We start from the raw sequence: 27,545 nt of genomic DNA, 5'->3' as shown, positions 1-27,545 counted from the left end.
TCTCAAACGAAATAGGAAGGGCGGCTTGTTCTCCTCTCAATAAGAGGCAAAAAAAAAAAAAAAAAAAAAATTGGAAAAAATATGAGACCAGAAAACATGGTTATTAGCAGCATCGATCACTGAGTTATCTGCAAAGCCTCTCTCTAGGTATGGGTCGGGTCCGGGACCTAGACCCGAAGAGTATACGAGTCTAGAGTTTAGATGGATTTGATCCATCGGGTTCAAAAGTTAGACCCATACTCCTACCTATCAGGTCTCGAGTTTATCCTGTCGGATCCCGGATCTCGTTGAATCTATTGCCACCCTCACTATAAACTTTTTTTTTTTTTTTATCTTTTTTATAAATCATTTACTTATATTATTGGTAACAAGATCACAATCACTCGTTATGAGATTTCAAAGCATCTGATTTGTCGTGTAACAGCTAAAAATGACTACTAGTTTTTATTCTATATCACCCTTAATATACATAATCAAATGAATAGGGTTTGAAGTATTTTATCTCCAATAATTTACGAGACCCGAGCCCAAACCCAAACCCAAACCAAAATAATGTTTGGATTCAGGTTTTGGAACCAAACCCAACTCCCGGTCCATATGTTGGACCCATACCCGAACCCATGTCGAGTATAAGCTGACGGTCCTGGATCGAGTCCGTGTCGATTGCCACCCCTACTTTTCTCAAAAACTTATATGACAAAAGCACTATCCTTATAAATCAGCCTAACAGCAACCTTTCTTCTCTCTCTACACCCCCGCCCTTCTCTCTCTCTCTCTCTCTCTCTAACAGACACCCATTTGACAAAAGTGACTTCTCTGTACCCCTGAAGCATCCTTTTAAGTACAGCACCCAAACCCTCTCTCTCTCAAACAACCATTGACGAAAAACTACTCTCTGTCTCAAAACATGAAACATCCAACAAACAATTCCTCTTTCTCGGGTTATCTCTAAACCCATCTCGCTCTTTCTCCAATTGAACAAAACCATGTCTCTCTCGCAACCCCATCAAACATAGCACCTCTCTCTCACTGTCTCTCTCTCTCTCTCTCTAAGCACCTTGAACCTGTAATACCCTAAACGAATCCACTTCTTTCTTTCTCTCGCAAACCCATTAAACAAAAAGACCTCTCTCTCTCTCTCTCTCTCCCTCTCTCTCTCTCTCTCTCTCTCTATCTCTTTTGGTGAGCCCAATAAGCCCCACCACAAGGCAACCCCACAGCAATGGACCCGGACCCCTTCTCGGTAACACTCTTTAAATGGGACCACCACCACCACCGCCCCGCCCCACCTCCTAACCGCCTCCTCCTCCAAGAAGCCACGGCAACGGTGACGCCGCCTCCCCCTCAAACCCCCGCCTCTTTCTGTCGCCCGAAAGAGCTAGGAGGCTTAGAAGACCTCTTTCAACAATACGGGGTTCGATATTTCACAGTAGCTAAAATGGTGGAGATGGGTTTCACAGTGAATACGTTGGTGAATATGAGAGAGGAAGAGATTGATGAAATGATGGGGAGTCTGGGTGAGATTTTCAGGTGGGAGCTTTTGATGGGAGAGAGATATGGGATTAAGTCGGCGATAAGGGCGGAGCGGCGGAGATTGGAGGAGGAGGAGGCGAGGCAAAGGCAGCAGCACCACCAACATCATCAACTTTTGGTGGTGGGTGGAGGAGGAGGAGAAGTAAATCATCACTTGGATGCCTTGTCTCAAGAAGGTATGCCTCTCTCTCTCTCTCTCCTCTCTCCTTTTGTTGCCTATCACATGAAATATATACCTTTCAAACCCTCTCTCTTGTCCATACACTCCCAGACAATCCCAAAGTAATGTTTTCATCTCTCTCTCTCTAAAGTAATGTTTTCATCTCTCTTTCTCTCTCTATATGGCATTGCTTTCATCTCTCTTTCTCTCTCTATATGGCATTGCTTTCATCTCTATTCTCTCTATCTCTTCTCCCATGCTGCTGCCTCTATTAATTATACTGGATAAAACACGGCTCTGTCGTGATTAGATGGATCAAACCTTTTCTCTTTTGATTAGATGATCCCAAAAGATTACATGCTCCCGCGGGAGTATAACATCCAGTGGAGTTCACCATTCTGAGATAGCTAGGCTTCTCAAACTTTTGAGACTGAAATATTGAAAGGGTCAAGTTTTGGTATGTAAGGTTGAAACCTTCAAATGTAGAATTATAGATGCACAGCAAAATCCATCGTCAAAGTTGTTTTTGATGTTGAAAGACCCCTTAACCGATCATTTTGAATATATCATTATAAATACGGAGAGAAAAAAGATTTTAGTGTCTATGAAATAGTGTATTTTGCAAACAGGACCGTCTATTTTCAAGATTTTAAAATAGTTATAGATCTACTTTATTTAATCCATTTTTAAAGTTTAAAATTTTATAATTAAAGATAAAATAGACTCTCAATCCATCTTGAGAACTTTTCATATCAAAATTACATCTATAATAAAATTAGACGTGCGCCGTTATTGGATTGTTCAAGGTTGCTAACCACATCCCTTTAGGAAATGGGTCAAACAGCTTAAAAACTTTAGTTATGCTCCCGCGGGAGCATAACACACAGTGAAGTTCACCAATCGAAAAAGCTGGGCTTCTCAAGCTCTTGGCACACAAACATTGAAAGCAAAGCTTTGGGACGTGATCAAATTTCTACAACACAGCCCATTCCAAAGCTTGAATTTCTCCAATTTCTCTGTAAAAAATAACCCCGAAAATAGCAGCACAAAATTCTCTAGTTTTCATCCTTAAAAGTTTAATTCTCTGATTTTCATTTACAAAGGTTAACTATGCGCATCTCAGTTCTTAGTGGCATTTCAATCAGTTCTAAGAATCCAGAATTCAAAAAAGTTAAGTGGGATTTAAGTCATAAACTCTTCATATTTCTTCATCTCATCGATTTCTCATTTCCACAGAAACTGTGCTTAAGAGCACAGTTGAAATCCTTCATATTTCGCGATCTCAACCATTTTTACTTTGCATGGGCACCGTGTAGGCCTATCCGAGGAGCCGGTTCAGGAGGAGAAAGAGGCAGCAGGAAGTGGAGGTGGCGGGCAGTGGGAAGCATCGGAGGGAAAGAAGCACAGGAGGCGGCGGGCAACTAAGGGCAACGTCGGAGGAGATGCGGAGGAGGGGAGTAGCGGAGGGGAGAGACAGAGGGAGCACCCATTTATAGTTACCGAGCCTGGAGAGGTGGCGAGGGGTAAGAAGAATGGCCTCGACTACCTCTTCCACCTCTATGACGAGTGCCGCAACTTCTTGATCCAGGTCCAAGCCTTGGCCAAGGAGCGGGGCGAGAAATGCCCCAATAAGGTAATCTCCCATGGATTGTGTGCAATAACAGTATTTATCTTTGGGTGCAGTTGGCATATGGATGCATCCGTAGCTCTAGAGGTAAGGTGCACTTTCAAATTTTATCATGGTGTATAATTTTGATGTAAAATGTTTTTAGGATTATCTCAAAATCTATTTTTATATCTAATTATAAAATTTAAAATTTCAAAAATAGTTAAAATCAAGTAGGTCTATCAACATATAAAAATCGTGAAAATGGACGGTGTAGATAATATGTTGTAAAATATACTATTTCTGATACTTAAAATCATTTTATTTTTCATGGTCATACATCTCGATTTCGAGATGATCATTCAAAAGGTTTTTCAACATTAAAACTTTCTTTTTCGATGGATTTTTGAGGTGCATCTGTAGCTGCCACCTTATATAAACTTTTTCCTTTATCTTTATTACAACGAGGTCACAATTGCTACATGCCATTAGATGTCAAATTTGATGGTTTGAGATATGATATAAAATTTTTGGTATTTTGTTTTCTTCAATTTTGAGTCTACACGCTCACAAGTGCACAATTGATAGAAAAGAGTGACTATGACTACCTTGTATAGAAGATATTTGGTATCTTTGTATATTTTTTCCTACCACTTAAATGTAAAGTATAATTTACAGCGGTGGTGTGTCGTCGTGGTGCGAGTTTTCACGGTTGATTTCATGATGATTGATTGTGTGGAGATTAATTTTACTTTGGTGAATTTTTATATGTTAGGGTTAGACGGGTAGTCTCCCTTGTTAGCATTTTTGGAAGTGACGGTGATGTGTGATATGGTGTCCCATAAAAGCACACCATTGTCATACTCTATACTTCTTCAACTTTCATTTTAGTTTTATTTTGTATTTTAAAAATGAAAAATATATACAATAAAGAAAATTGTTTCATGCGGGCTGGGCCGCATTCCTACTTATGTGGTCTAGATAGTGTATAGCATCCATCTTAAAGATGGATGCAAGTAGGTTTTCCATCTAAAAACAGTAGAAACTAACGGTCCAAATGCTCTTTTTATTAGAGATTACATGTCTTTAAAAATTAAGTCTTATTTAAAAATTAAGTCTTAAAATCTATCTCAAAAATATATTTATTAAGAGGCCCACATTTCTACATATGCGGGTTTGGCTACATAAAAACTGGGTCCATACAATAATATTAGGGAAAGGTTTCTATACTTCCCCTACAGCATAGAAATTCTATCCTCCCCTTATCATCCAGCTGTCCAATTTTGATCAAGAGAGCCATTCACCATTTGATCTTAGATCCGATGTTTCAAAGTATTTTATTTTAAATTTATTTTTATACAAATTGTATGAATGTGAAATTTGGTATGTGTCATCTTCTCATTGGGGCGTACTTATAAAAAATATGAAAAATAATTTTCCGATAAAATATAATGATCAAAATATCTTTTGAAATTTTCAGGGGTATTTTGGTTATTTTATTTTATTGAAAATATTTTTTTAATATTTTTCGCTAGTATGAATTTAATAGAGGAATGGACATCCAAAATTTGGTATCAAAATAATTTATGAAAAAAAAATTAAAAACAAAAGGGTGTAAAGATATGACATTGTGATTGGGGCAATCTTAGCCCTCCATTCAAAATGGACGGTTAGATAAAGGGGAGTATATAAGTTTGATGTAGGGGAAATATAGAAAGCTTGCCCATAATTCTATCTATCTTTTGTATAAGTAATGCCATTTATCTTTGTTAAAAAAAAGTATCACAATCGGGTTGTTAGATTTGGAATTGAAAAGCTAAGAGTGTTTGATTGATTAGGCTCAAGGTTCAAAGAATTTTTTTAACTCAGGGACATACTTTTAAGCTGTCAAATTTGGCATCTGAATTTTTTTAACTCAGGGACATACTTTAAGCTGTCAAATTTGGCATATGATAGGTTTATGATTAGTTGTAACCTCCTAGCTCTAAAGATAAATGGTCTTAAATATACAATCCATTTTAAAAATCTTCGGATTAAAAAATATAATTGTACAAATACAGTTACAAAGTTTGTATCTGTTAACCATTTTCCTAAAGCAAAAAAGGCCCTTGGAAAAAAAAAAAAAACAAAATAAACCAGACAAACTTACAGAAATGAAATGGTCCGTTGGTAGCTTGTCATCTATAATATCAAATAAATCATTTTTCTCTTTGAAAAATCTACCAATTAAATCATTTTCATAAACCTCTTGTTGTTTTCCAAGCCTTAATTTCTAATCCAGCTTTTTTGTATTCTCTCTTATTTCTCAATCGAATCATCGAAAATTTGATTCAGAATGTAAGTATTGGTACCCCCTAACCAAACCCAACATTATTGGATTAAAAAACATACGAGAAGAAATCAAGAGTTTGAATTTTAGGGGTTTTTTGGACCTGAAATAAAGCTTTGATCTCCATTTCGCTCGATATATTCAAAATTGTCCGAAAATGTCCCTTACTGATCTGCATATGACCTAACGGTTTTTTTTACAAAATAAAAAAACTCAAATGTTGTTCTTTGGTTCGTTTTCGGCCACTTTTTTTGTCATTTTTCATTAGAGTGTTTTTTATTTCAATTTGTGATGTGAATTTCATTTACACATTCTACATATGAAGTTAAATAGTTCAATATTTGATGTTATTTATTTTAAATTGAGATTTAAACTTTAAGACCATTTATTGTTTTACAAGAAGGTTATAATCAATCTTAACTATTGTAGCTGGAATCTGACTGCTTGGGGTGCTTCATAAGGCATGATAAATTTTGTGTTAGTCTTTGAGCTTAGTCAATGACACACCTTAGCCACTCGATTTATCTAATTACTTGAGATGGTTGTGACTTCAGCAGAAAATAAATGGTTTTACCTACTTGCCCTTTTTAATTTAATTATTACCTTTTTCTCTATTTTTATGTTTCTTTGTTTTTAAAAAACCGATTGAGTAAAATGATTTGACTCTATGACTCGGTTATTTTGACCCGATTTCAAAACATTAGTTTTATCTAAAGGATTAATAGGTAGGGAAAACTTTATGTACTTACCTATACTTCCCTTGTCCAGTCGTTAGATTTGAATGGACGGATGAGATGGACTTAATCACAATGTCATGCCTTTAAACTATTTTATTTTTATTTTTTTTCTATAAAATATTTTGATGCCAAATTTTGAGCATCTACTCTTCTTTTGAACTCGCACTAGCAAAACACAGAAAAATAAAAAATAAAAAATAAAAAATTATCAATAAAATAAAATAACAAAAATGCCCTTGAAAGCTTTAGAGGTATTTTGGTCATTTTATATTTTTAAAAAATATTTTTTAATATTTATTTTAGGTACGATCCATTGAGATGATGTCACATATTAAATTTCATATTCATATGATTGATAGAAAAAACAATTAAAATGAAATAGTATGATATATTGAATCTAGATCAAGTGGTCAGGGGCTTGTTCGATCTAAATTGAATCGCTAGATGGGAGGGGAAGTATATATAGTTTATATACATTAAGGAAAGCATAGATAGCTTTTTCCTAATAGGTATATTGGCAATTTGTAAGAAGTTTTGGAGAATAATAATTGGAACGAGCAATTCAAATCAGTATTTGCATTTCCTTGCTCTTTGGTATTTTAGAAGTTAACATAAAAACACTAGGTAAAGTATTGTAAATCTATATGATAGAAATAGATTTCAATCTAATCATATTCATTGGTAGTTGTCTATGTTAACTCTGAACATATATTAGTTTCCATGTTTAGTTCATTTTTTTAATGCAAGTAGTGTTCTAATGAATAATTTAGGATACTAGTTGTGTAGCAATCGATCTTGTTACTTTCATTTATTATTACTAATTACATGTATTCCTGTGATGAGACAGTTGTTATACATGCTATATGAAATATGAACTGTGTGAATTGTCTTATCATGATGTATTTAATCTTCTTCACTTATTTTCTAGCATAGTGGAAGTCTTTTTCACCTATTTTCTATTGAAATAGAGATAAGAGACAGAACTATAAGTTCTCTCTATGTATCACAACTCTTGTATCTAGAGGAAAGACAGATGTTTGTCACAACTTTCCTATCATAGTTGAAGTAGGGCATAGAACTATAATTTCTCTCTATTTATCACAACTTTGTAGAGTTTTTAAACTCATTCCCAATATTATATCTCTCAATCATCTAAAGAAATTAACTCTAAAATGAAAAAAATTATACTTTCTACGGAGAAAATTGGTATTTTTTCCCGCCGTTAGGGGATTAAGACTGGGACATAGTTTCTATGAGTCCATGTAGAAATGAGTCACCTCTTAAAAATCTCTATTTTTGAGATGGATTTTTGGACTTAAGTTTTAAATACATGTAATCTCTTATATGGAGATCATGAATATGAATTAATAAATAAAATTAAAAATTAAAAATAATAATTCTATTGAAAAAATATTTGGACTATTATTTTCAATTGTTTTTAGATGGACAACCTATTTGCATCCATCTTTAATATGGATGGTTTATACCGTGCGACCACATATTATAGAAATGTGGTCTAGCCCAAATGGAACAATTTTCCTTAAGGCCGATGGAAATGTTTTTCTGCCTATCGGGAATAATACAAGCTCAACAAGGCAAAAAAAAGCATGCGCACCAACAAGGCAAAAAACGATCACGCACTTAGAGCTCAAGAAGAGGCTCGGCCTGAGTCCTCACTAGAACCTCGAGGTCGACTCATTTGATCCTCGTTGGGAACCGCACCCCTAGGAAACTCCAGCCCACTGTAGCATGGTTGTCATTCTCGATATGCAGGTGAAACGGGTAACTATCAGCTGCTTAGAAGAGGCACTTTAGATCGACGATCTCATGATCAGGTTATCGTTTTGAGCGGGTCTAGAGGGAGTTTGATCGTGTTTTGTTGTGGACCGTCCATTGCCCGTGGTTGTCATTCTCAATCGGCGGGTGATATGGGGGTAGCCATCAGGTGAGTAGAGGCACTTTAGATCGACGATTTGATGATCAGATTATTGTTTTGAGCGGGTCTAGACTTTAGAGGGAGTTTGATCGTGCTCTGGACCGTCCATCGCCATTTTAAGCATGTAGCTAGCCCGAGTTGGCCGAAATTGTGGATTAAAGCCTTTTGTTGTACATTTCTATCACATAAGTTTTGAGCCATTTGGGAACGGATTCCAAAGGCCTCGTTAGTAGATTAGGGGTCAATTTAGCCACCTTGCGGTGCTGGATCATGGTCTTCCACTATCACCTTGACCTGGTTTTCAAGGTAGCTTCGGGGAACCTCAGATCGACCATGTAACGGTCGGATTATTGGTATTGGAGTTGTTTGACCGTGCTCTGTTGTTGACGTCCATTGCCATCTATGCAACTAGTCCCGGTTGATTCGGCAGAAATTGTGGATTTAGGCCTCGTTCATTATATATGGTGGTGGATTAGTGCTTATTTCCCTTCCACTTATTTTTGGAAGGAAGCTTATGCCAGAGGCTGTGATTTGCCCTATATTGTTGCCAATGGCTACAATAACATCTAAACAAGATGGGCACGGCATATCATTAATGTAGTTACAAAAAAAAATGAAAAAGTTTATATAAAACCTAGGCTTTAAACAATCAAATTAAAACCTACCTCAAAAATTTCACTTGAAGAGATTATATCCTCAATTGATCATCTCGACATCAAGATGCATATACATTGGAAAAAAAATAGATTTCAAGTTTTGGAAGTAGTGTATTTTGTAACGCATTTTTGAATTGTCAATTTTCAAGATTTTTAAGTTTTCATAGATCTGCCCGATCTACATTATTTTTGAAGCTTTAAATTTTATAATTAAAAATAAAAAATATTTTAAAGCTATCACAAAGATTTTCAATATTAAAACCACATTTCTGGACACCATTTGAAGTTGGGCTTTACTTTTATTGTTTAGAGCCTCGGCTCTATACAAACCGCACCCCAAGAAAAAACACGACTCATTAGTAATTTCTAATGGCTTAAAAGATATTCACATTAAGTGCAAGGAAAATACATTTCAGTTTTCAACTGTTTATTATTGAACTATTTTCTTCTATATCTTTTTTCAATGGTTTATTATTCAACTATTTTCTTCGACATATTTTTCGTTTTGTGGTACGCATACAATTCAAATGGCCATAAGCATTTGACGCAACTAGATTTACCGAAAAACCAATATTTTAATAAGTTTATGCAATCCCTTTAAATATACGGATTAAAATACACCTCTGATTAGGTAGGAATTCTTCACTATACTCTATCTTGGTAGGCTATGTATAACTATTGGCGATTTCGAATTCAAATTCAAAGTTAGAAGACCCATTCAAAATGGGATCTTGTTATTGTTATAACTATTTTGTTGTTATCTCATCCCTTCAATCATGTGTTTGAGAGTCATTTGTATCTATCTTCTATCTTGTACATCTATAAGTGAGACCTTTTGTCCATAACGAACACAAGTCTTTCACATTTTAACATGGTATCAAAGCATATTTGATACGATAGCATTTTTTTTAGATTAAAAGTTCAGCAGCAATATCATCACATCAGTTGTGATTCGTCTTGCTTATGCAAGAGTGTGTTTGGCTGGTTCTTGTGGTTTTGGCGCTGAGGGAAAATACCTCATTTTGTTTCTATTAATACATTGTCGATTGGAAGGTGATGGAAGATATTCTCGCTCTAGCTTGCTTCTGCCGAGTTCTTTCTCCCTCTACTAAAATCACTAGCACCTTGGCATCTACCTGCAACTTGTCTTATTTGTTTGCCTTTGCAAACACCCCACGTCTTTCAAAAACATAAAGATTTTGTGCTTCCAAACCCTGCACAGTTTGCATCATAAAGTTAGAGAGACAAAGAGCAACAAACCGAAATTTTAGCAGCGGAAAAGGCTCGAGCTTCTCTCATGGTGTCTGACAACCCCAATAACAATCAACAAGACAACAACTCCATCTCTGGCTTGACAATTGACAGGATTGGAGGAAGTTTTGCCCTTGATTATTCCTCACTATATTACCATCCTTCGGATAATCCAGGTATGGTCTTAATCACTCAACGACTTACTGGTGATAACTATCCTACTTGGAAGCGTGGTATTAAAGTGGCACTTGCAACCAAGAATAAGTTATATTTTGTTGATGGAAGTTTGTAGAAACCAAATTCTCTACCTTCCACAGTTATGGCTTGGGAACATTGTAGCAACATGATGATTTCATGGCTGCTCAACAGTGTCTCTATTGACATTAGCAACAACGTGAGGTACGCTAATTCTGCCCGTGAGGTGTGGTTAGACCTTGAAGATAGGTTCTCTCAAGGAAATGGTCCATGAATCTATGAATTGAAAAGGCCTACAACCACGTTACGACAAGATCAATTGTCAGTATGTGCTTATTACACGTCCTTAAAGACATTGTGGGTGAGTTGACTTCTTATACGAAGATGCCATCTTGTTCATGTGGAGCAAGCCAAGAAGTGTAGGCCCATCAACAATCTGAACATGTATATCAATTTCTTATAGGGCTAAATGAGACTTTTGGAACTCTAAAGACCCAGATTCTGATCATTGAACCTAAACCAAACATCAATAAGGTTTATTCTTTGGTCCAACAAGAAGAAAGACAAAGAGATCTCCAAGTTACTAGTGCTTCTACAGGAGAAGCTGCTGCTTGCGCAGCTTTGCGTGCTCGTCCTCTTAAAAACCCACAAACATGGTGTTCCCTTACCTACCCCCTCATCATCATCCCCTAATAGCTTGCTGCCTTCCATACGACGCTCCCAACGAACCTCTCACAAACCACCATATCTTAATGACTATGTCTGTACTTCAGCTCAGGACAGCATGCCTACTTTCTCATCTCACACCTCCAAACAATCTTCTTCAGGGCTTGCTGCCCCAGGTAAACCCTATCCTATTGGCCCTTACCTTTTCGATGATGTTTATTCTGCTCCTCATCAAGGTTTTTTGACTACTATCTCTTCTCATAATGAACCTTCTAGTTTTAAACAGGTCATCCAGCATCCTCATTGGAGAGATGCCATCGCCGCAGAACTTCAGGCTTTTGAAGAAAACAACACCTAGACCCTACAACCCTTACCATGGGAAGCACCCCATTGGCTGCTATTGGGTTTATAAGATTAAGTTTTATACTGATGGATCCATAGAAAGATACAAAGCATGTTTGGTTGCTAAAAGGTATACCCAAACTGCGGGACTCGATTATCACGAGACTTTTGCTCCCTTTGCCAAGCTAGTTACCGTGCAATGTTTACTCGCTAGAGCCTCTGCAAGGAATTGGCCTTTACACTAATTGGATGTCAACAATGCTTTCCTACATTGAGATTTACATGAGGAAGTCTACATGACTCCTCCACCTAGTTATACCCGAAAGGGGGAGAACCTCGCTTGTCGACTTCACGGGAGAACCTCGCTTGTCGACTTCACAAATCTTTATATGGCCTCAAACAGGCCTCTCGTCAATGGTTTGACAAGTTCTCCACCGCTCTCAAAGCAGCCGGTTTCAAGCAATCCATTACTGATTATCCTCTATTTACACATTCCAATGGTCACAACTTTACCGCAGTCCTTGTTTTGTGGATGATGTCATTGTTACTGGAAATGACACCCACTCAATTAATCATTTGAAAGCCTATCTGAATACGAAATTTCACATCAAGGATTTGGGGCGGCTCAAATATTTTCTTGGTATCGAGGTTGCCCGCTCAGCAAATGGCATCTTCCTTAGCCAATGAAAATATATCTTGGATATTTTTTAAGAAACTGATTTTCTTGGATCCAAACCTGTCCGATTCCCAATGAAGCAAAATCTTCAGTTAAGGGTGGATGATGAAAGTTTTTTAGAGGACCATGATTCTTATAGGCGTCTTGTGGGAAGACTCATTTATTTGAAGATTACACGACCTAATATCACTTACTCATTGCATGTGTTTAGCCAATTCATGCAGACACCTCGCAAGCCCCATCTTGATGCCACTCAACCAGTTCTACGATATTTGAAGGCCACTCTAGGGCATGGCATTTTGCTTCCATCTGCAAGTGACTTAATGATCACGGCCTACTCTGACTCAAATTGGGCAAGTTGTCCCATGCCTCGTTGTTCTACTACTGGGTATATTGTTTTTTTAGGTACAAGTCCAATATCTTGGCGCACTAAGAAGCAAAACACTGTGGCACGCTCTTCAGCCGAGTCTGAGTATCGGTCCATTGCCACCTCTTCTTGCGAATTGACATGGCTTAAGTTTCTCCTTATTGATCTTGGAGTTTCTCACTCTCGGCCTATGCATCTCCATTGTGATAACCAAGCTGCTCTCCATATTGCAGTCAATCATGTCTTCCATGAACGTACCAAACGTATAGAATTGGACTGCCATCTTATCTGGGAAAAGATACAATCTAGCCTCATCTCCACTTCTTATGTGCCATCACGATGTCAACTTGCAGATATCTTTATTAAGCCCCTTGGATGTGCACAGTTCCACTTGTTGTTGTTCAAGCTGGGCGTTACGTGTCTTCATGCATCAGCTTGAGGGGGAGTATTGACGATTTTGAATTCAAATTTAAAGTTAGAAGACCCATTCAAAATGGGATCTTGTTATTGCTATAACTATTTTGTTGTTATCTCATCCCTTCAATCATGGGGTTTGAGAGTTATTTATATCTATCTTCTATCTTGTATATCTATAAGTGGGACGTTTTGTCCATAATGAACACAAGTCTTTCACATTTTAAAGTTTTTTTTTTTTACCTTCGGTGAAACACGTGGAAATGGGGTTTTACCCCCTTTATATAGCCAACACTATTCCCAAATGCCTCTCGCAAACTGGGAATCCCAGCCACGTCCTAGAAGGCATGCTGAGGAGATTCACGCAATAGTGCAACCAGGATGCTCAGACGTAAGGATGCATGGTTCGCAGGTCCGTCAATGGAGACTTTAGTGGGAGAAGAGACCTTTTTAGGGATCTTATCGAAGCCCTCACCCTCGTATGGACTGATTGCGATTCTGAACAAGAGGATTTTGTAAGCAGAAGGCATGCTTCTGTCCCAGCAAGTTTCGAGGAAGCCCGTTCCCCTTGCTCCTCACCCTCCTGAACTACCACATCAACATTGGCAAGTTCAGGAACTGCCTCCTCCCTTTGGCCTCAAGATCTATGGCGCACGATAATCTCTCAAATGCACCAGTGTTGGAAAAACCTCTCATCGGTAAGTGTCCGACCACCCGAGCTTACCCCTCGTTATCAGGGCTTAGGACGCTTCGCCTCGTTGAGGACTGCACAATTTTTGAGGTAAACCGTTCGTCTTCTTGCAACTGTTCGCCTTCCCTACAACCTTCCTGCTTCAGCGACGATCCGTTACCTTGACCCTCGGTTTTTCATCGGAACTCCTCCACTGCTGCCAGACAGCCTCTGCAACTTCCCCCAAGTTATCGGGAAAACCACGTGCACCTGTCAGAAAACCGCCAAGAAGTAGCGGAAAAGCTCGGGCAACACTCTGCTGCAACCTCCCACCCTTTTCCTTATCCTTGGAATTCTCGAAAGTTCACTGGCAGAATTTGGAAGACCCCAGCAAAACCCTTATTTTCCCTCTACTTTGGCGTTAAAGTACCCTTCCTTGCGAAAGGCCCTATGCTCCCTGTCAGTGCCCTCTTCTCACAATTGAAACCTCCTCCCTGCGTGTTGGCAAACTCCAGCCAACTTTGTCGGAATCTCCTGTGTGCTCAACGAAGCCCTCATCGGATAAATCCCCTTCTCACTGTTTAAACTTTTTACTTTAAAGTTTTTTTTACCTTCGGTGAAAAGCAGTGGAAATGGGGTTTTACCCCCTTATATAACCAACGTTTTTCGTAAAAGCCCCTCGCAAATTGGTAATCCCAGCCACATCCATGAAGACCAAACGTCAATGGGCCGGACCAAGTCGGGCTTTGACCCGAGGCCTGAGGCAAGTCTCATTGCCTCTGGTAAAATCCCATTCCGACAGAAGCCAAGATCGGGTCGGGCTTGGGTCAAAGCCCAAACACTAACCCACACCCAGAGCCGACTATGTCATCGAAAAAGACTTCAGCATCGCCTGTATTGTTGGTGATTTCAACGCCGATTGTGTGCTCAAAGACTCAGCGCCGTCTATGTTGTTGGTGACTTCAGTGCTGGCTGCGTCCTCAGTAACCCCAGCGTCGGCTACGTCCTCAGTAACCCCGGCGTTGGCTCTGACTTCCGTAACCCCAGCGTCGTCTGTGTCCTAAATAACCGCAGCGCCGCCTGCATTCTCAACGACTCAGCGCCGGCTGTGGTCGTTCTTAGCACTAGCTGTGTTTTTAACAAACCCAGCGTCAGCTTAATGCTCAAGGAATGATGGTCGCTGCACCTGCCACTGGCAGTGTTTGAAATATTTTGTTGTCGCATACTCCAGACCGAAGCCGTGTGTGTCCTATTCTGTTATCCCTAGCGAAGTTGCACCTTGACTGTGACCTATTATCCCTAGTAAAGCGGAACCTAGGTCGTTCAAACTCAGGTCATGACTTCTCACCCCCAGTAGGAGAGTCATACTCGTACTGCAACTTATTAGCCCCAGTGGGTCTGCCTCACACCTAGTTACTTTGTCCTCAAGGAGGTAAAGGACCCACATTTGTCCCCTTTCCCCCAATGAAGTCGGCCTTCCCATCTGAGTCTCGTATTAGCTTTAATCATTTTATCTTCAGGGAGTGACACTGGTTCGAGTAATTCATAGACATAATAGATATGCTATGTGCTCTTATATTCAAAATATGTTGATGTAACCTTATTAAAAGCCTCTCTGATTGTTTTCAGAGAAATATTAGTTACATGAGACCAAAACCATGAAAGAGTCATGCGACATTACCAAAACCATGAAACAAATCATGCCCTCGGTGCCTTATTAGAATGTGATAGTTGTAATATTAGATGCCTTGTTTTTGTAAAAAAAAATGTTAGATGCCTTATTTGAGATAGGAACGATAAGGTTATTTACTTTTGGTATACCATGTCATAATCGCTATTAACCATTACACGTGAAATCGGATGCTGGGAAGTGTACTATTAATCTAGTACAAAATATAAAATCAATTTCTAAACATTGTGACACACCAGTAATTATTAGATTTCTCATCCTTGACTAAGGGTGATTTTAACTAATTTGAACCGAAAGTGAACAGTTTTACTTATACAATCCCATAATTTTAAGCATGTAAGACGGTTGTGTGTTTCCTCCCTTCGTCTCTCAAGTGAAATCCAACTTAAAAATTTGTGTAGGATCCCTAATTTTGGTAATGTAACCTCTTAAACCTAGCGACCAAACCTCATAAAAGATTTAAAAAAAAAACTTTAACACCAAAGTTATCAAGGCTGCACTGAATAGCGATTCGACAGATTTGACCGCTAACCAATGCTTTGGTCGGTCTAGTCCAGAGTAGAAACCATAGTTATCAAAATCGAACCACAACAACAATCTAACGAATTAGGCTGTCGACCAGCCTTTTGGTTGGTCTAATTCTAATCAAAATTTTGGTTTCATTAAAAACCAGTGAAAATAGTATTTGACCGATTTTGGTTGGTAAGAATGACCTATTTTTCTCGGTTTGATTGGGCAAGGGCAACTTTTTTCTATTGTATTACATATTATGACTATTCTTCATATTTTTATTAGTAGTTTTGAATCCGGTCAAAGTAGTTTGACCAAAGTGGCTAGTCCAATTCTGATAAAACTAGTAAAAACCAAGTTTCGTTTAAAACCGGTAAAATCAATGTTTGACTGATTTTGGCTAATCTAATCTATAAGAAGGTTTGACCAACCAAATAAAGTAGGTTATTTTATAATATATTGCTTACTTTAAAATTGTTATATTCATATTTTTCTTGAGATTTTTCAAAATCGGATCAAATTGATTCGACTGGTGGTCGAACCCATTTTGATTGGACTAGATCTCTCGCCAGTTTGGTGACTGGTTTGATCCTAATAACCACTGTTTAACGCAACTCTCTATGTCACAAGATTGGACTATATGTGCCGATCTAAGTGTTTACAAACTCAAAATCGTGTTTAAAAACTCAAAATCCAACTTCCTTTTCCTCGAAAACAATCATCTAATGATTCTTAGGTAGATATCAAACTTTCATATTAGACGGGAGCATGCTATAGCGCTCTTCAACCATATCAATTTGCAAAACTAAAAGGTTGCAAACTATTTCAAATGTTGGCTGCATGGATTCAATAGGCCAAAAACAAAATAGGATTAGATATTGTTTTAAGGAAAAAGTTTATATAAGGATGCATTCTTATAATGTAGAACTATGGATGCACCTCAAAAATCCATCGAAAAAGTTAGTTTTAATGTTAAAAAACCTTTTGATTAATCTTCTTGACATCGAGATGTATAACCATAAAAAATAAAAAGATTTTAAGTCTCAGAAATAGTGTATTTTATAACATATTATCTACATTGATTATTTTCAAGATTTTCATATGTTTATAGATCTACTTGATTTTAACCATTTTAAAATTTTATAATTAGATATAAAGATAGATTTTGAGATAACCCTAAGAACATTTTACATCAAAATTATATACCATGATAAAATTTGAAGGTGCACCTTACATTTACAGCTATGGATGCATCCGTATGCCAATTGCACCTTTGTTTTAAAGCCTTATATTTGTGTATTATCTTAAGAGTAATGATCCTATAGGACCCTTCTCCACCTATCTGCATAAGACTCCAAAAGATCATCATTAAATTTGATACAGATCTATGGAAAAGTCAAGTCTCACACTCATGTGATAGCTTTTTTAGATATCCGTGTCAACTTTAATACTGATCCTTTGGGTTCCTACACACATGGATGGGGAAGGATCCCATAGGATCATTACTCTTATCTTAATTGCTCCTATAGATATTGTTTTAAGGAAAAAGTTTATATAAGATTGCAATCTTAAAATGTAGAATTAAAGAAGCACCTTAAAAATCCAACGGAAAAAGTTGTTCTATGTTGAAAAACCCTCTAATTGATCATCTCGACATCGAGTTGTATGAATATGAAAAAAATTAAACGATTTTGAGTCCCAAAAATAGTGCATCTTGCAACACATTCTCTGGACTGTCCATTTTCAAGATTTTCATATGTTTATAGATCTACTTGATTTTTTGACGCTTAAAATTTTATAATTAGATACGAAAATAGATTTTGAGATAATCTTAAGAATTTTTTACACGAAAATTACATGTTATGATAAAAGTTGAAGGTGCGTCTTAATTGGATTGTTTAAGGTTGCAGCCTTATAGAAATCACCCCCTTACCTTAATTGCTCCTATATTAGCTGAGTATCTGAGTATCCAAACCATTGACTTGATAGATTCATTTGGGATTTTTTTGTCAAAAGAACGAAATTTGTCCCTCTTTGCAATTGAATCATTTCCAATGACATATAATCGTCAAAACGCCGTGTGATGCTTTTACTGGCAACGTTTAAATGGAAATTTATCTGATAAGCTTAGGACTTTGGGTTATGTGAAAGAAGCATCATTCGGATTCGAATTCTGATTCGGATCCGGATGAATTTATGAGAGAATCTTACATAATCTATTTATTATTTATTTCTTTTTTTATTAATGAAAGCGTGTGGGGACCCAAATCCCCCACTGATTTACCCACACAAAAAAAACGTGGAAATACTTGTTGAATGGGATCTGAAGGTGCTAGTATGTGCTCCTTTCTATGCAGGTTACAAACCAGGTGTTCCGGCACGCGAAGCGAGCGGGCGCAAGCCACATAAACAAGCCAAAGATGCGTCACTATGTGCACTGCTATGCTCTCCACTGCCTCGATGAGGAAGCCTCCAATGCCCTACGCCGAGCCTTCAAGGAGCGTGGTGAGAATGTTGGGGCCTGGCGGCAGGCCTGCTACCATCCCTTGGTGGCCATGTCCCGCCACCATCATGCATGGGATGTCGATGCCCTCTTTGCATCTCACCCCAGCCTTGCAATTTGGTATGTCCCCACGAAACTCCGCCAGCTCTGCCATGCTGACCGCCACTCTGTTACGAACACTGATGGCGAGGCTCATGTTGGTGCTGCTACTACTGCCCATAGCCACCTCCACCACCACTCTATTGCCAATTGTTGAGCCCCCATTATTTGCCGCCTTTGTGGTATCACTACTTGAAAGCGATGTTGCAGAATCTCACTGTTGTCCGAAAATTTCAAAGATGAATACCCCATAATCTGAAATTGTCACCTCAACCTCTTCTCACTTCCACCATTTCTCCAAGTATGAAACCTCTACCTCGCTCTCGTAGCACTGCTACCTGTTTCCATATTCTGAATATTCCTTTTCTCGTCTTTTATCTCTTTTCCTGCTACCTCACTCCACTTCCGGAAAGCTAAGATGGTGCTACCTCTTTCGATTGCCTGAAAACTAGGATGCATCCATTGTTACTTCATTGCGCCTGTAGTCACTTAGCTGCCGAATGAATATTATGTGCTGCTGATGTTGGATCACGCCATTGCTTCTGTATCTATTTGCAACCCGTGTACCCTTTTATGTCGTGACTTTCAATCTCCAGTGCCTCTTCTCTTCGCCTGCATCTGACTCTCTCTCTCTCTCTCTCTCACAGAGAGAACTGTGTGTTCAGATTACACATGTGCTGACTTGATCTAGTGTATTTGCAACCAGCTTGGGGCTGTAAACTTGGGCCTTTCCTTTGTTTCTTCATTTTCTTCTTTTAGGAGAGATTTGCATGTTCAGAATTGGAACCTGTGGCTATGGTAGGATGATCAGCTCGTGTTAGATCAGTGGTTCGACTTAAACGGGATGTTTTTTTTCCAGGAGATTTGTTAGATTCATCAGTGTGAGCTTGAAAATTACATAAACTAATGAAAATTATATTGCAACAGGGTATTTCCAGAAGCAAACTTAAAAATATTGGCTACATTACATGAGCAGGTCGAATGGAGTATGAAACATTATTATTATTATCATAAAGAGTGAGAAACTCCCAACTGATGCCAAAGGGAGAGAGGCCACTTCAGGTCATCAGGTTATATGTTCAATTAACTCCTTTGGGGCAAGGCTGCATTAGGTTAACAGTTCAATTGATTCTGGTACAGATTTGCTTAAAGGGAAAATGTTCACACCTTGAAAATGATTTTTGGAAAATGGTTTCCCTATGGCCTCTAGATCATTTTCCCACGTAGGTAACAAGAAAGCATTTCAAAATTAAAAAGTCTTCTCTGTCATGCTCTCTGAGCAACTAGTAAAACAAGTTATTGATACAGCTTTTGTAACTAAAAAAAGTAAAATCATTTTTATATTTCGTATCAAAAAATTCTATTGAAAATATTCACAAGCTCAACTTTAAGGGGAATGCACCATCTATGGCTATATTATCAACCTAATGTGTTCATATAGTAGAATTAGGAATATTTATTGGTCTACACAAATACGCATGTATCGCCATGCACCATTTCTATAGGAAAAAGCGATGCTCTGCAAATTTCTAAGTGAAAGTAATCTCTACTTAAAACTTGTCGTCAGATTTCCACCAAATATAAAAGCAAGCCTTCATTCTTTTCTTAGCAAAATTTTGAATAAAATGAAAGCAGTCTGATTACAAATTTCTCTGGACCTCTGCAATTACATGGATAAGAGATTTGCTTGAAATTCTTCTGCATCTGCATCAACGTAGATGCAAGCTTTTATTCTCTGCTAATTGTTGCTCTATACTCCAAGCTAGGTCGGGTCCAAAAAGTCCAAGAAGAACCTGAACTCACTGGAAGATCAGGAGCAAGATCAATTACAACTTAAAACAAAATCCTTCTTGTAATGTTTTTCTTTTTCCCTTGCTTTCCCTTAAGAAAAGAATCAGACATCTATTACATAAGTCTCACACATTCTGTTATTTGTAGCCCTGTTGTAAGCATGCCCCCACTCTGACTTCCCTCCTCTCCCTTGCCCTTCTTGTTTTTCTCTTTCATCATGTAAAGCACAGTATGTTCCTTTATCACTCCTCTACCTTATTACTCACATTTCTCTAAACATATTTTTACGTCAATACCCTAGTGACATGACTTCTATAACGCAATCCTATGTCTCATTCAAGATTCCAATAGTTTTCTATGTAAACAGATGTTCAGCTGAGGAGAAACACATTAATACACTTTTCTATATACCAATGAAAGTGAACCTCTCTTACAAGTTAGAACATATTATGAAAAAAGGCTCTATGGCTGCAAGAATTAGCACTGATACACAATTGTAGTATTAATGGATTAATGGAGATGATTATACATTCTTATCAAAAAAAAAATGGAGATGATTATACAGCTAATCTTGTAGAAATTTGTAGCATTCCAAGTATAGGTGTCGATTTAGACATACGTTTAATTCAAATTAGTATGTATTTTTCCAGGTCACTTTTGCATGGCAACCCAATAATGGACTGGCACGGTTGTAACAGCATTTGGGTCGCAGGGCATTCATGGTTGAAACTGTACCTTTAGATGTTATTTAGTAAGCCAAATGGGTGCGAGATGAAATATGGAAATGCCACTACTTTGTGAATGAGATGAAAACTGACAGTACCAGTTTTCATCCAACTCAAAATTTGAAAGCTTTTGTTGGCACGCAAACTGTATGTTGAATAAAACATATATTGGTATCAAGCTGGGTTTAATTTTATTTTCCTAAACTAAATATAAGGCCAGGGGATTTACCAATGATCGTTACATGAACAATATCCTGCATTGAAACAGTGGAACCTCAACCGATCCCTCACCACAATCTCCCTACAAAAAATCCTAGACACCATCTTTATTGCAGAATGACAGTCATGGCAAATTCTCAGGTTCTTCACCACCCTTATCAAGCTCCTCGGGCTTGTAGTCAGGAGCCCAAAAGCCACAGCCAACTTCTCACTATGATAACCCAACATCTCTTCCTTCTCTTCCTCCAACACATCAATCATGGAAACACCTGTCTCATGCTCAAATCCATTAGCCTTCAACCTCTTCATCACTTCATCTAAAACTCTATAAATCTTGTCGGAAAATGGGTGTAATCGATCTCCAGATAAAAATTCATGAACCTCACCATTAATCTCGATACAACTCAATCCTGGATTCTTCTTGATCCCTTTCTTCTTCATCACCTTCCATACTTTTTCTACTTTATCCCACATTCTCAAACTAGAGTACAATTTTGATATGAGAACATAATCTCCGCTATCTTTTGACCTGAAATTCAAAATCTGATCAATGGCTCCTTCACCAAAGTCCACCTCCCCATGGTTACGACAAGCACTAAGGAGAGCTCGCCACAAAACCAAGTCTGGCTTCAAAGGCATGGATTCTATGAAGTTTTGGGCTTCTTTCAAAAGACCAGACCGACCCAACATGTCAATTATTGAGCCATAATGCTGAATTTCAGGAGTTAAGCCGAATTCTTTTGACATGCGATCAAAGTAACACAGACCTTCATCTACCAAACCACAATGGCTACATGCTGTCAGTATGTTGGTAAAAGTTATAGTGTCGGGTTCAACCCCTTCCCTTTGCATCTCTGTGAAGAGGTTGAGAGCCTCATGGGCCCGACCATATGCTGCAAGGCCACCAATAATTGCATTCCAAGCAGATACATGGGCTCGTGGGGCCTGCGAAAATACTGTCAAAGACATATCTATGCTTCCACATTTCGCATACATATCGATTAGGGCCGCCCCCACAATGTGGTTTAGTGGCACTGCATTGGCATTGGCACAATTGTGCACATAAATGCCCAAGTTTAATGCACCAAGATTTGCACATGAAGAAAGAGAGATTGCAATGGAGTAACAATCAGGCTTAAGGCCTACAGCTTGCATTTGTCGAAATAGAGAGATGCCCAATTGTGGGTTGCCTGCCCTATTGCAAGCCGAGATAATTGAGTTATATGATATGGTGTCACGTATAGGCATTGCCTCAAACACGTGCATGGCTTCTGATATGCAACCGGCACGCGCATAACCAGCAATCATGGCATTGCCCCCAACCACCTCAGCAGCTTCTTTGTCGTTTACTCCGTCGAACAGTTTGCTGCCATGGATGCCACCGACTTCCTCTAACAAACCATGGTTTCCTCTCTCATCCTCTAACAATTCGCGGGTGTCTATCTCTGTCATTTGATGCAACAATTCCTGTGTTTGTCTCTCTACAGAATAGTGAGGTTTGTGAATCTCCTCGTCTTTCCTCTGGATCATTTCATCGAACAATTTTCGTGCATCATCAAGGCCAAAGGAACACGCATACATAGCAATGAGTGAACCAAAAATTGAGGGTCGAAAAGAGAGACCGAGCTTGATAGATGTGGCGTGGGCCTCTGCACCAACCGATCGGTGGCCAGTGAGGCGTGATGCCTTGAGGGCTAGCGCAAGGGTGGGAGGGGACGGAGTATGGCCATGGGCTCGAGCGCGTGCGTAACAGAGGAGAGCGTGTTCGGGTTGGCCTTTGACAAGCTGAGCTCGGATCAGGGCGATGCAGGCGCGTGTTAGTCCGGGTGCGCACAGGCCAACGCGCATGGGTGAGTTTACCTTCTCTGTTCGCTTTTGGTGTGTGCATCACTCTCTCGCTCTATCGTTTGTTTGTTATTTAGACTCTGCCATATGAATATCTTGGTGAACATTTGAGTTAATCAACGTCCATCAACGAATCGAGTCATTCAAAAAGCCGGATGAACGTTCAACCGATTTCTTTCTTTCTGATTTCCGTGTATTTCTTGTTATGGAGCCTGCAAAGGAGTCGCGGATTGGGTATTGGCTTTCGCCATTCTTGGAGCGAGGATGGGTAACGTGTCCTCATGCTCCAATCTGACCTAGCAAGCGACCGAGCGATCCCAATCCACGGTAGAGAACAAGCCCAACCCCGAGTTGTTCAAGACTAGTGCCTTAGCCCACTTTTTTTTAAAAGGATAATATCGCCTTGTCTTCTATTTTAAAAGGATAATATCTCCATGCCTTCTATTTTAACCCTTGGCCACTTTAAATCTATGTTTTAATCTAAATAAATATGAAAAAGACATACTTTTTTTAAACTCAATCATTTCTCTATTTTCACTTATATACTCTCGAACTTCTTTTTTTCCCTGAGTCTCTCATTCTCTCTCCTAGTCAAACTTGAAAATGTATCTTTTTTCTAAACCCTTCTCTCTCCCCATCTCTCAAACCCCTTTCTCTGTCTCTCTATTTCACTATTTTTTCTCTCCCAATCCTCTCTTTTTCCCTATTCCACTGTTTCTCTCTTTTCTCCTATTCCACTATTTTTTCTTTCTCAGTCCTCTCTCTTTTTTCATATTCCCTATTCTTTTTCTCTCCCATGTCTCTTACTCTCTCTCTCTCTCTTCCCATGCCTTCTTCTCCATCTCTCTCTCCCCATCTCTCAAACCCCCCTCTCTCTCCCCTTATATTTCTCTCTATTTTTTCTCTCCTTGTCTTTTTTTTCTTTACGTATTTTCCATTCTTTTTCTCTCCCCTTGTCTCCTACTCTCTCTTCACACCCAACTCTTTATCTACAATATAAGCATTTAAAATTATATGGAGCACAAAGCTTCAATGACGTCAGTAAATATTTTCAAGAACCAATATAGATATGGTTCTCAAAACACATTCTCTTTCAAAGTTTCCCACAACACATCCTCTGTGCTTTTAGATGGGTTTGCAGCCAAATTGTAGCTTTTAAATGGGTTGGCAGTCAAATTGAAGCTTTTATATAGGTTGGGAGTCAAATTGGGTTATGCAATTTGTCCATCACGAGGAGAGAGAAAGAGTTGGGGGATCACGGGAAGAGAGAGTGAGACATGAGGAGAGAAATTGGGGGAAATAGAGAGATGGGTTTGGCAGATATGGAGAGAGAAAATGTGGGTTTGGCATATGTGGAGAGAGGTTTAGAAAGGGATGATAGTTTTAGAAAAGGACTGTCTTTTTTATTTATTTGACCTATGATAGTTTTAGAAAAGGATTGTCTTTTTTATTTATTTGACCTAAAAAAACATGTTTAAATTAGCTCAGGAAGTTAGAAGAAATAAAATCTACAATTTTTATGCCCCAATATATCTTTTAAAACCTTGGGTCTATTGTGAAATGAAACTTAAAAATATAAAGTATAGAGATATTTTCCCTTTTTTTTAATTGCCTCTAGTTTTATAAAGGAAACCACCAAAAATGAGTATGTTAATCTAGTTTGATAAAGGAAACCACTGAAAATGAGTATGCTAATATGGATTCAGTCAAGAGGAATAAACTTATAATATTATAAGAAATAGTGAGAATTCTTGATCTCTCTCAATTCGAAGATCCAAGAAGGCATACATGTCAAATTCTACGTTTTGTTTGGTCAATCTTTTAAGTGCTTAACTAGCTGTGAAGAAAATTATGCGCGAAGAGAAAACAGATGTGCTAACGCCATGGCTTTTGATCTAGCCATTGCTTGTTGGTTTTTTAACATAATACTACTGCTTTCGAGTTATAGTTTGCTGGGGGCATACTAACTACGAGAAAACTACAGTGGCTGTATTCTTTTTTATTTCACGTTACTTATCTAAATATTTTTTGTTATTACATTTGTACCCACTTTATTCGTAATTTTTCTAAATGGAGCTAAAAACCCATGATTCCGATTTCTGAAAATAATCATTTTTAAAATTTAATGATTTTTTTTGTAATTTTTATATGAGCCTTTTTGGATTTTCAAAATTAAAAAACAAAATATTAAGAAAATCAAATTTTCTAAATCTGATAATTAAAATTTTCAAATTTTCTAAATTCAAAACGATTAATAGAATCTTTGGAATTTTGAAATTTTGAACTTAAAAAATTTATGATCTTGAAAAAAATTCTGGAAAGATTCATCATCCAAGCCTTATCAAAACTATTTGGGTTCAACTACACGAACCATGTTCAGCCCAGCCATTCCGTTAAGTCATGTGCCATTCTCTCAATCAGACCAAACACTCTAACATGAGCATATAACGTTGGTTTAAGATTCATAAAAAAGATGTAGCAAAGTTTTACGCTGGCTTCCCACCTAACACAGCTCTTTTCTATGGGCTTGGGACTGGCAATGGTGGAGTTAAAATAGGAAAATACTATAAAAAAAGAATTCCAATAGAATTGCTTTATTTTTTAAACTTTGGATTTTGAATATCTGAAAATGCTTCAAGCAAATAAAAATTACGAACAAATGGGGCAAACGACCTTTTAGGTTTTGAATATCCATATTTTGGGATTTTGAAGATCCAAAAATTCCAAATCATTTTTGGACTTTGAAAATCCAAAAAAAAAGGAAGTTCATAACAAAAAAGAAGAAAACAAGAGAGAACATACCCTCGAGAATCCAAGAATATATTTTTTTTAATTGTTGTAAACATCCTGGGCATATTATTATAGAGTGTCAAGATCGTCCTCTGCGAGGCAGCTAGGCATCAAATATAAGGAAACGTTCTTACAGAGAAACTAATGGTATATACGAGATAAGAAATCCCTCCAACAATTACTATCCATACCCCAAATACGACAGGGTCCCAGACAACAGTTATGCCAGCTGATATTCAACAATTGGTAGAAAACTTGGGGTCTACGACTATCTATTCTGCTTTATCTGTTATGGGTTCATCTAGAATGGACTCTTATATATCCCCTATTGTGAATGCCATTTGGTTTATTGACTCGGGTGCCTCTAATTATATGACTGGAGTGCACACAAGTTCATCATCTCCTAAATCATACCAAGGTAATGGGCAGATTATCACAACTAATGGAAATAAATCTAATATTGCTGGTACTGATAATCTCTCACTCTGTGTCTCCCCTAGTGCACCTTTTCACTTCCTAATGTTCTCTTGGTTCCTAAATTAATTATTAATCCAATCACTACCCCCCAACTAGTTGATGATGGTTACAATATTCAATTTTCTTGTTACGGTTATGTGACACAGGGCTTACGCACTGGGACAGTGAAAGGGAAGTAGCGTATAATTGTTCGTTTGTTCACCTTGGAATTTGATAAACCAAGCCATGATGCTTCTTTCTTTTCTCCTTCAAATTCTGACTTTTATGTTTCTTATAAACAATAATATATGTGGCATCGGAGACTTGGTCATCCAAATACAAAGTGCTTGTTTTAAATGCTATCTATAAATCTTGTATTAGTTGTTCTTCGAACAAAAGCACTAGTTTGACTTTTCCCACTCGCGTAGATAAAGCGACTACACATTTTCATCTTATTCATAGTTACGCATGGGGTTCTGCTCTAATTTTATCTAGAATGGGATACAAGTATTTTGTTTTGTTCATTGATGATTGTAGACGCTAAACCTGGATATACTTTATAGGTCATAAATCTAAGTGGTCTCCCCTTTCAAACTTTTTTATCTGTAGTGCCAACCTAGTTTGGTACAAAAAAAGAAAAAAAAAAAAAAAAACTTACCGTTAGACTCTAGAGGAGAATACCTATCAAATGATTTTCAATAATATTTAAAAACCCATCATAGTTGAGAAAAAAACCAGTCGTATCCTAAAAGTTATTGAGACCATTATTTATTACGCCCGTATTCCTCATATTTTTTGGATTGAAGCTACAATAGTTGTTTATCTCATAAACGGTCTCCCATCCTTAGTTTTACATAAAGAATCTTCATATTATTCATTATTTCATGTTCATCCTAATTATTCTCTTTTACAAAATTTTGGATGTATTTATTTTGTTCATCTTTCAGCACATAAAAGAACGAAATTTTTCTGTTTAAGCAGCCACTTATGTTTTTTTGGGTTATTGTCCTTATGGTCCAACAGCTCATTGTATACATGTTTCTTGCAATGTCGTCGTTCTAAAAAGCCTCTTTTATTATTCTTCAATTGCTGAAACATGGTTATCTGCTCATTTCTTTTCAAATTTCTCATATACCAGTTCCACTGATAAATCACCACAACTTTGGTTCATCAACAACAAGGCAAACAAAACTCATCCGCGCCTTATTAAGCTCACCTACTAGAGAGATGTCAGGCTTCTACGCTAACTGTAAATGGTTCTCTTCCCTCTTCTTTTTCTCCTAACCTTGTTTCTTCTGATAAATCTACTCAGTTACGACATTCCTCATATGTAGCTCACTTACCTACTCGATATGGTTTTTCCTTTGATGATTTTGATT

General features: G+C 37.8%; 2 protein-coding genes across 3 annotated transcripts; one reads left to right on the top strand and one right to left on the bottom strand.

The window, feature by feature from the left end:
- Positions 1–323: 323 nt before the first annotated feature.
- LFY (floral meristem identity control protein LEAFY) lies at positions 324–19,266 on the top strand. Of its 2 annotated transcripts, NM_001305823.1 has the most exons (4): positions 1,223–1,422; positions 1,453–1,709; positions 3,010–3,326; positions 18,096–18,497. In NM_001305823.1, the coding sequence occupies exons 1-4, from the start codon at positions 1,223–1,225 to the stop codon at positions 18,495–18,497; spliced, it is 1,176 nt and encodes a 391-aa protein (NP_001292752.1). The 2 variants fall into 2 exon arrangements, with proteins under 2 accessions (XP_020522893.1, NP_001292752.1); XM_020667234.2 differs by having other exon boundaries at positions 324–1,709; positions 18,096–19,266.
- A 674-nt stretch (positions 19,267–19,940) lies between these two features.
- On the bottom strand, positions 19,941–22,988 carry LOC105420673 (pentatricopeptide repeat-containing protein At5g50990). Its single transcript, XM_011625219.3, has 2 exons — positions 21,086–22,988; positions 19,941–20,142 (listed from the first exon to the last, which is right to left on the bottom strand). Exons 1-2 carry the CDS (start codon positions 22,921–22,923, stop codon positions 20,103–20,105), a joined length of 1,878 nt encoding a protein of 625 aa, XP_011623521.2. The 5' UTR covers positions 22,924–22,988; the 3' UTR covers positions 19,941–20,102.
- Positions 22,989–27,545: the final 4,557 nt, after the last annotated feature.

Source organism: Amborella trichopoda, chromosome 6, assembly GCF_054954075.1.
Source record: "Amborella trichopoda isolate Santa Cruz 75 chromosome 6, AtrichopodaSantaCruz75HAP2 v2.0, whole genome shotgun sequence".
Lineage (NCBI taxonomy): Eukaryota > Viridiplantae > Streptophyta > Magnoliopsida > Amborellales > Amborellaceae > Amborella > Amborella trichopoda.
The sequence above is the reverse complement of the archived record's forward strand: the minus strand, read 5'-3'. Positions and strand labels throughout refer to the sequence as shown.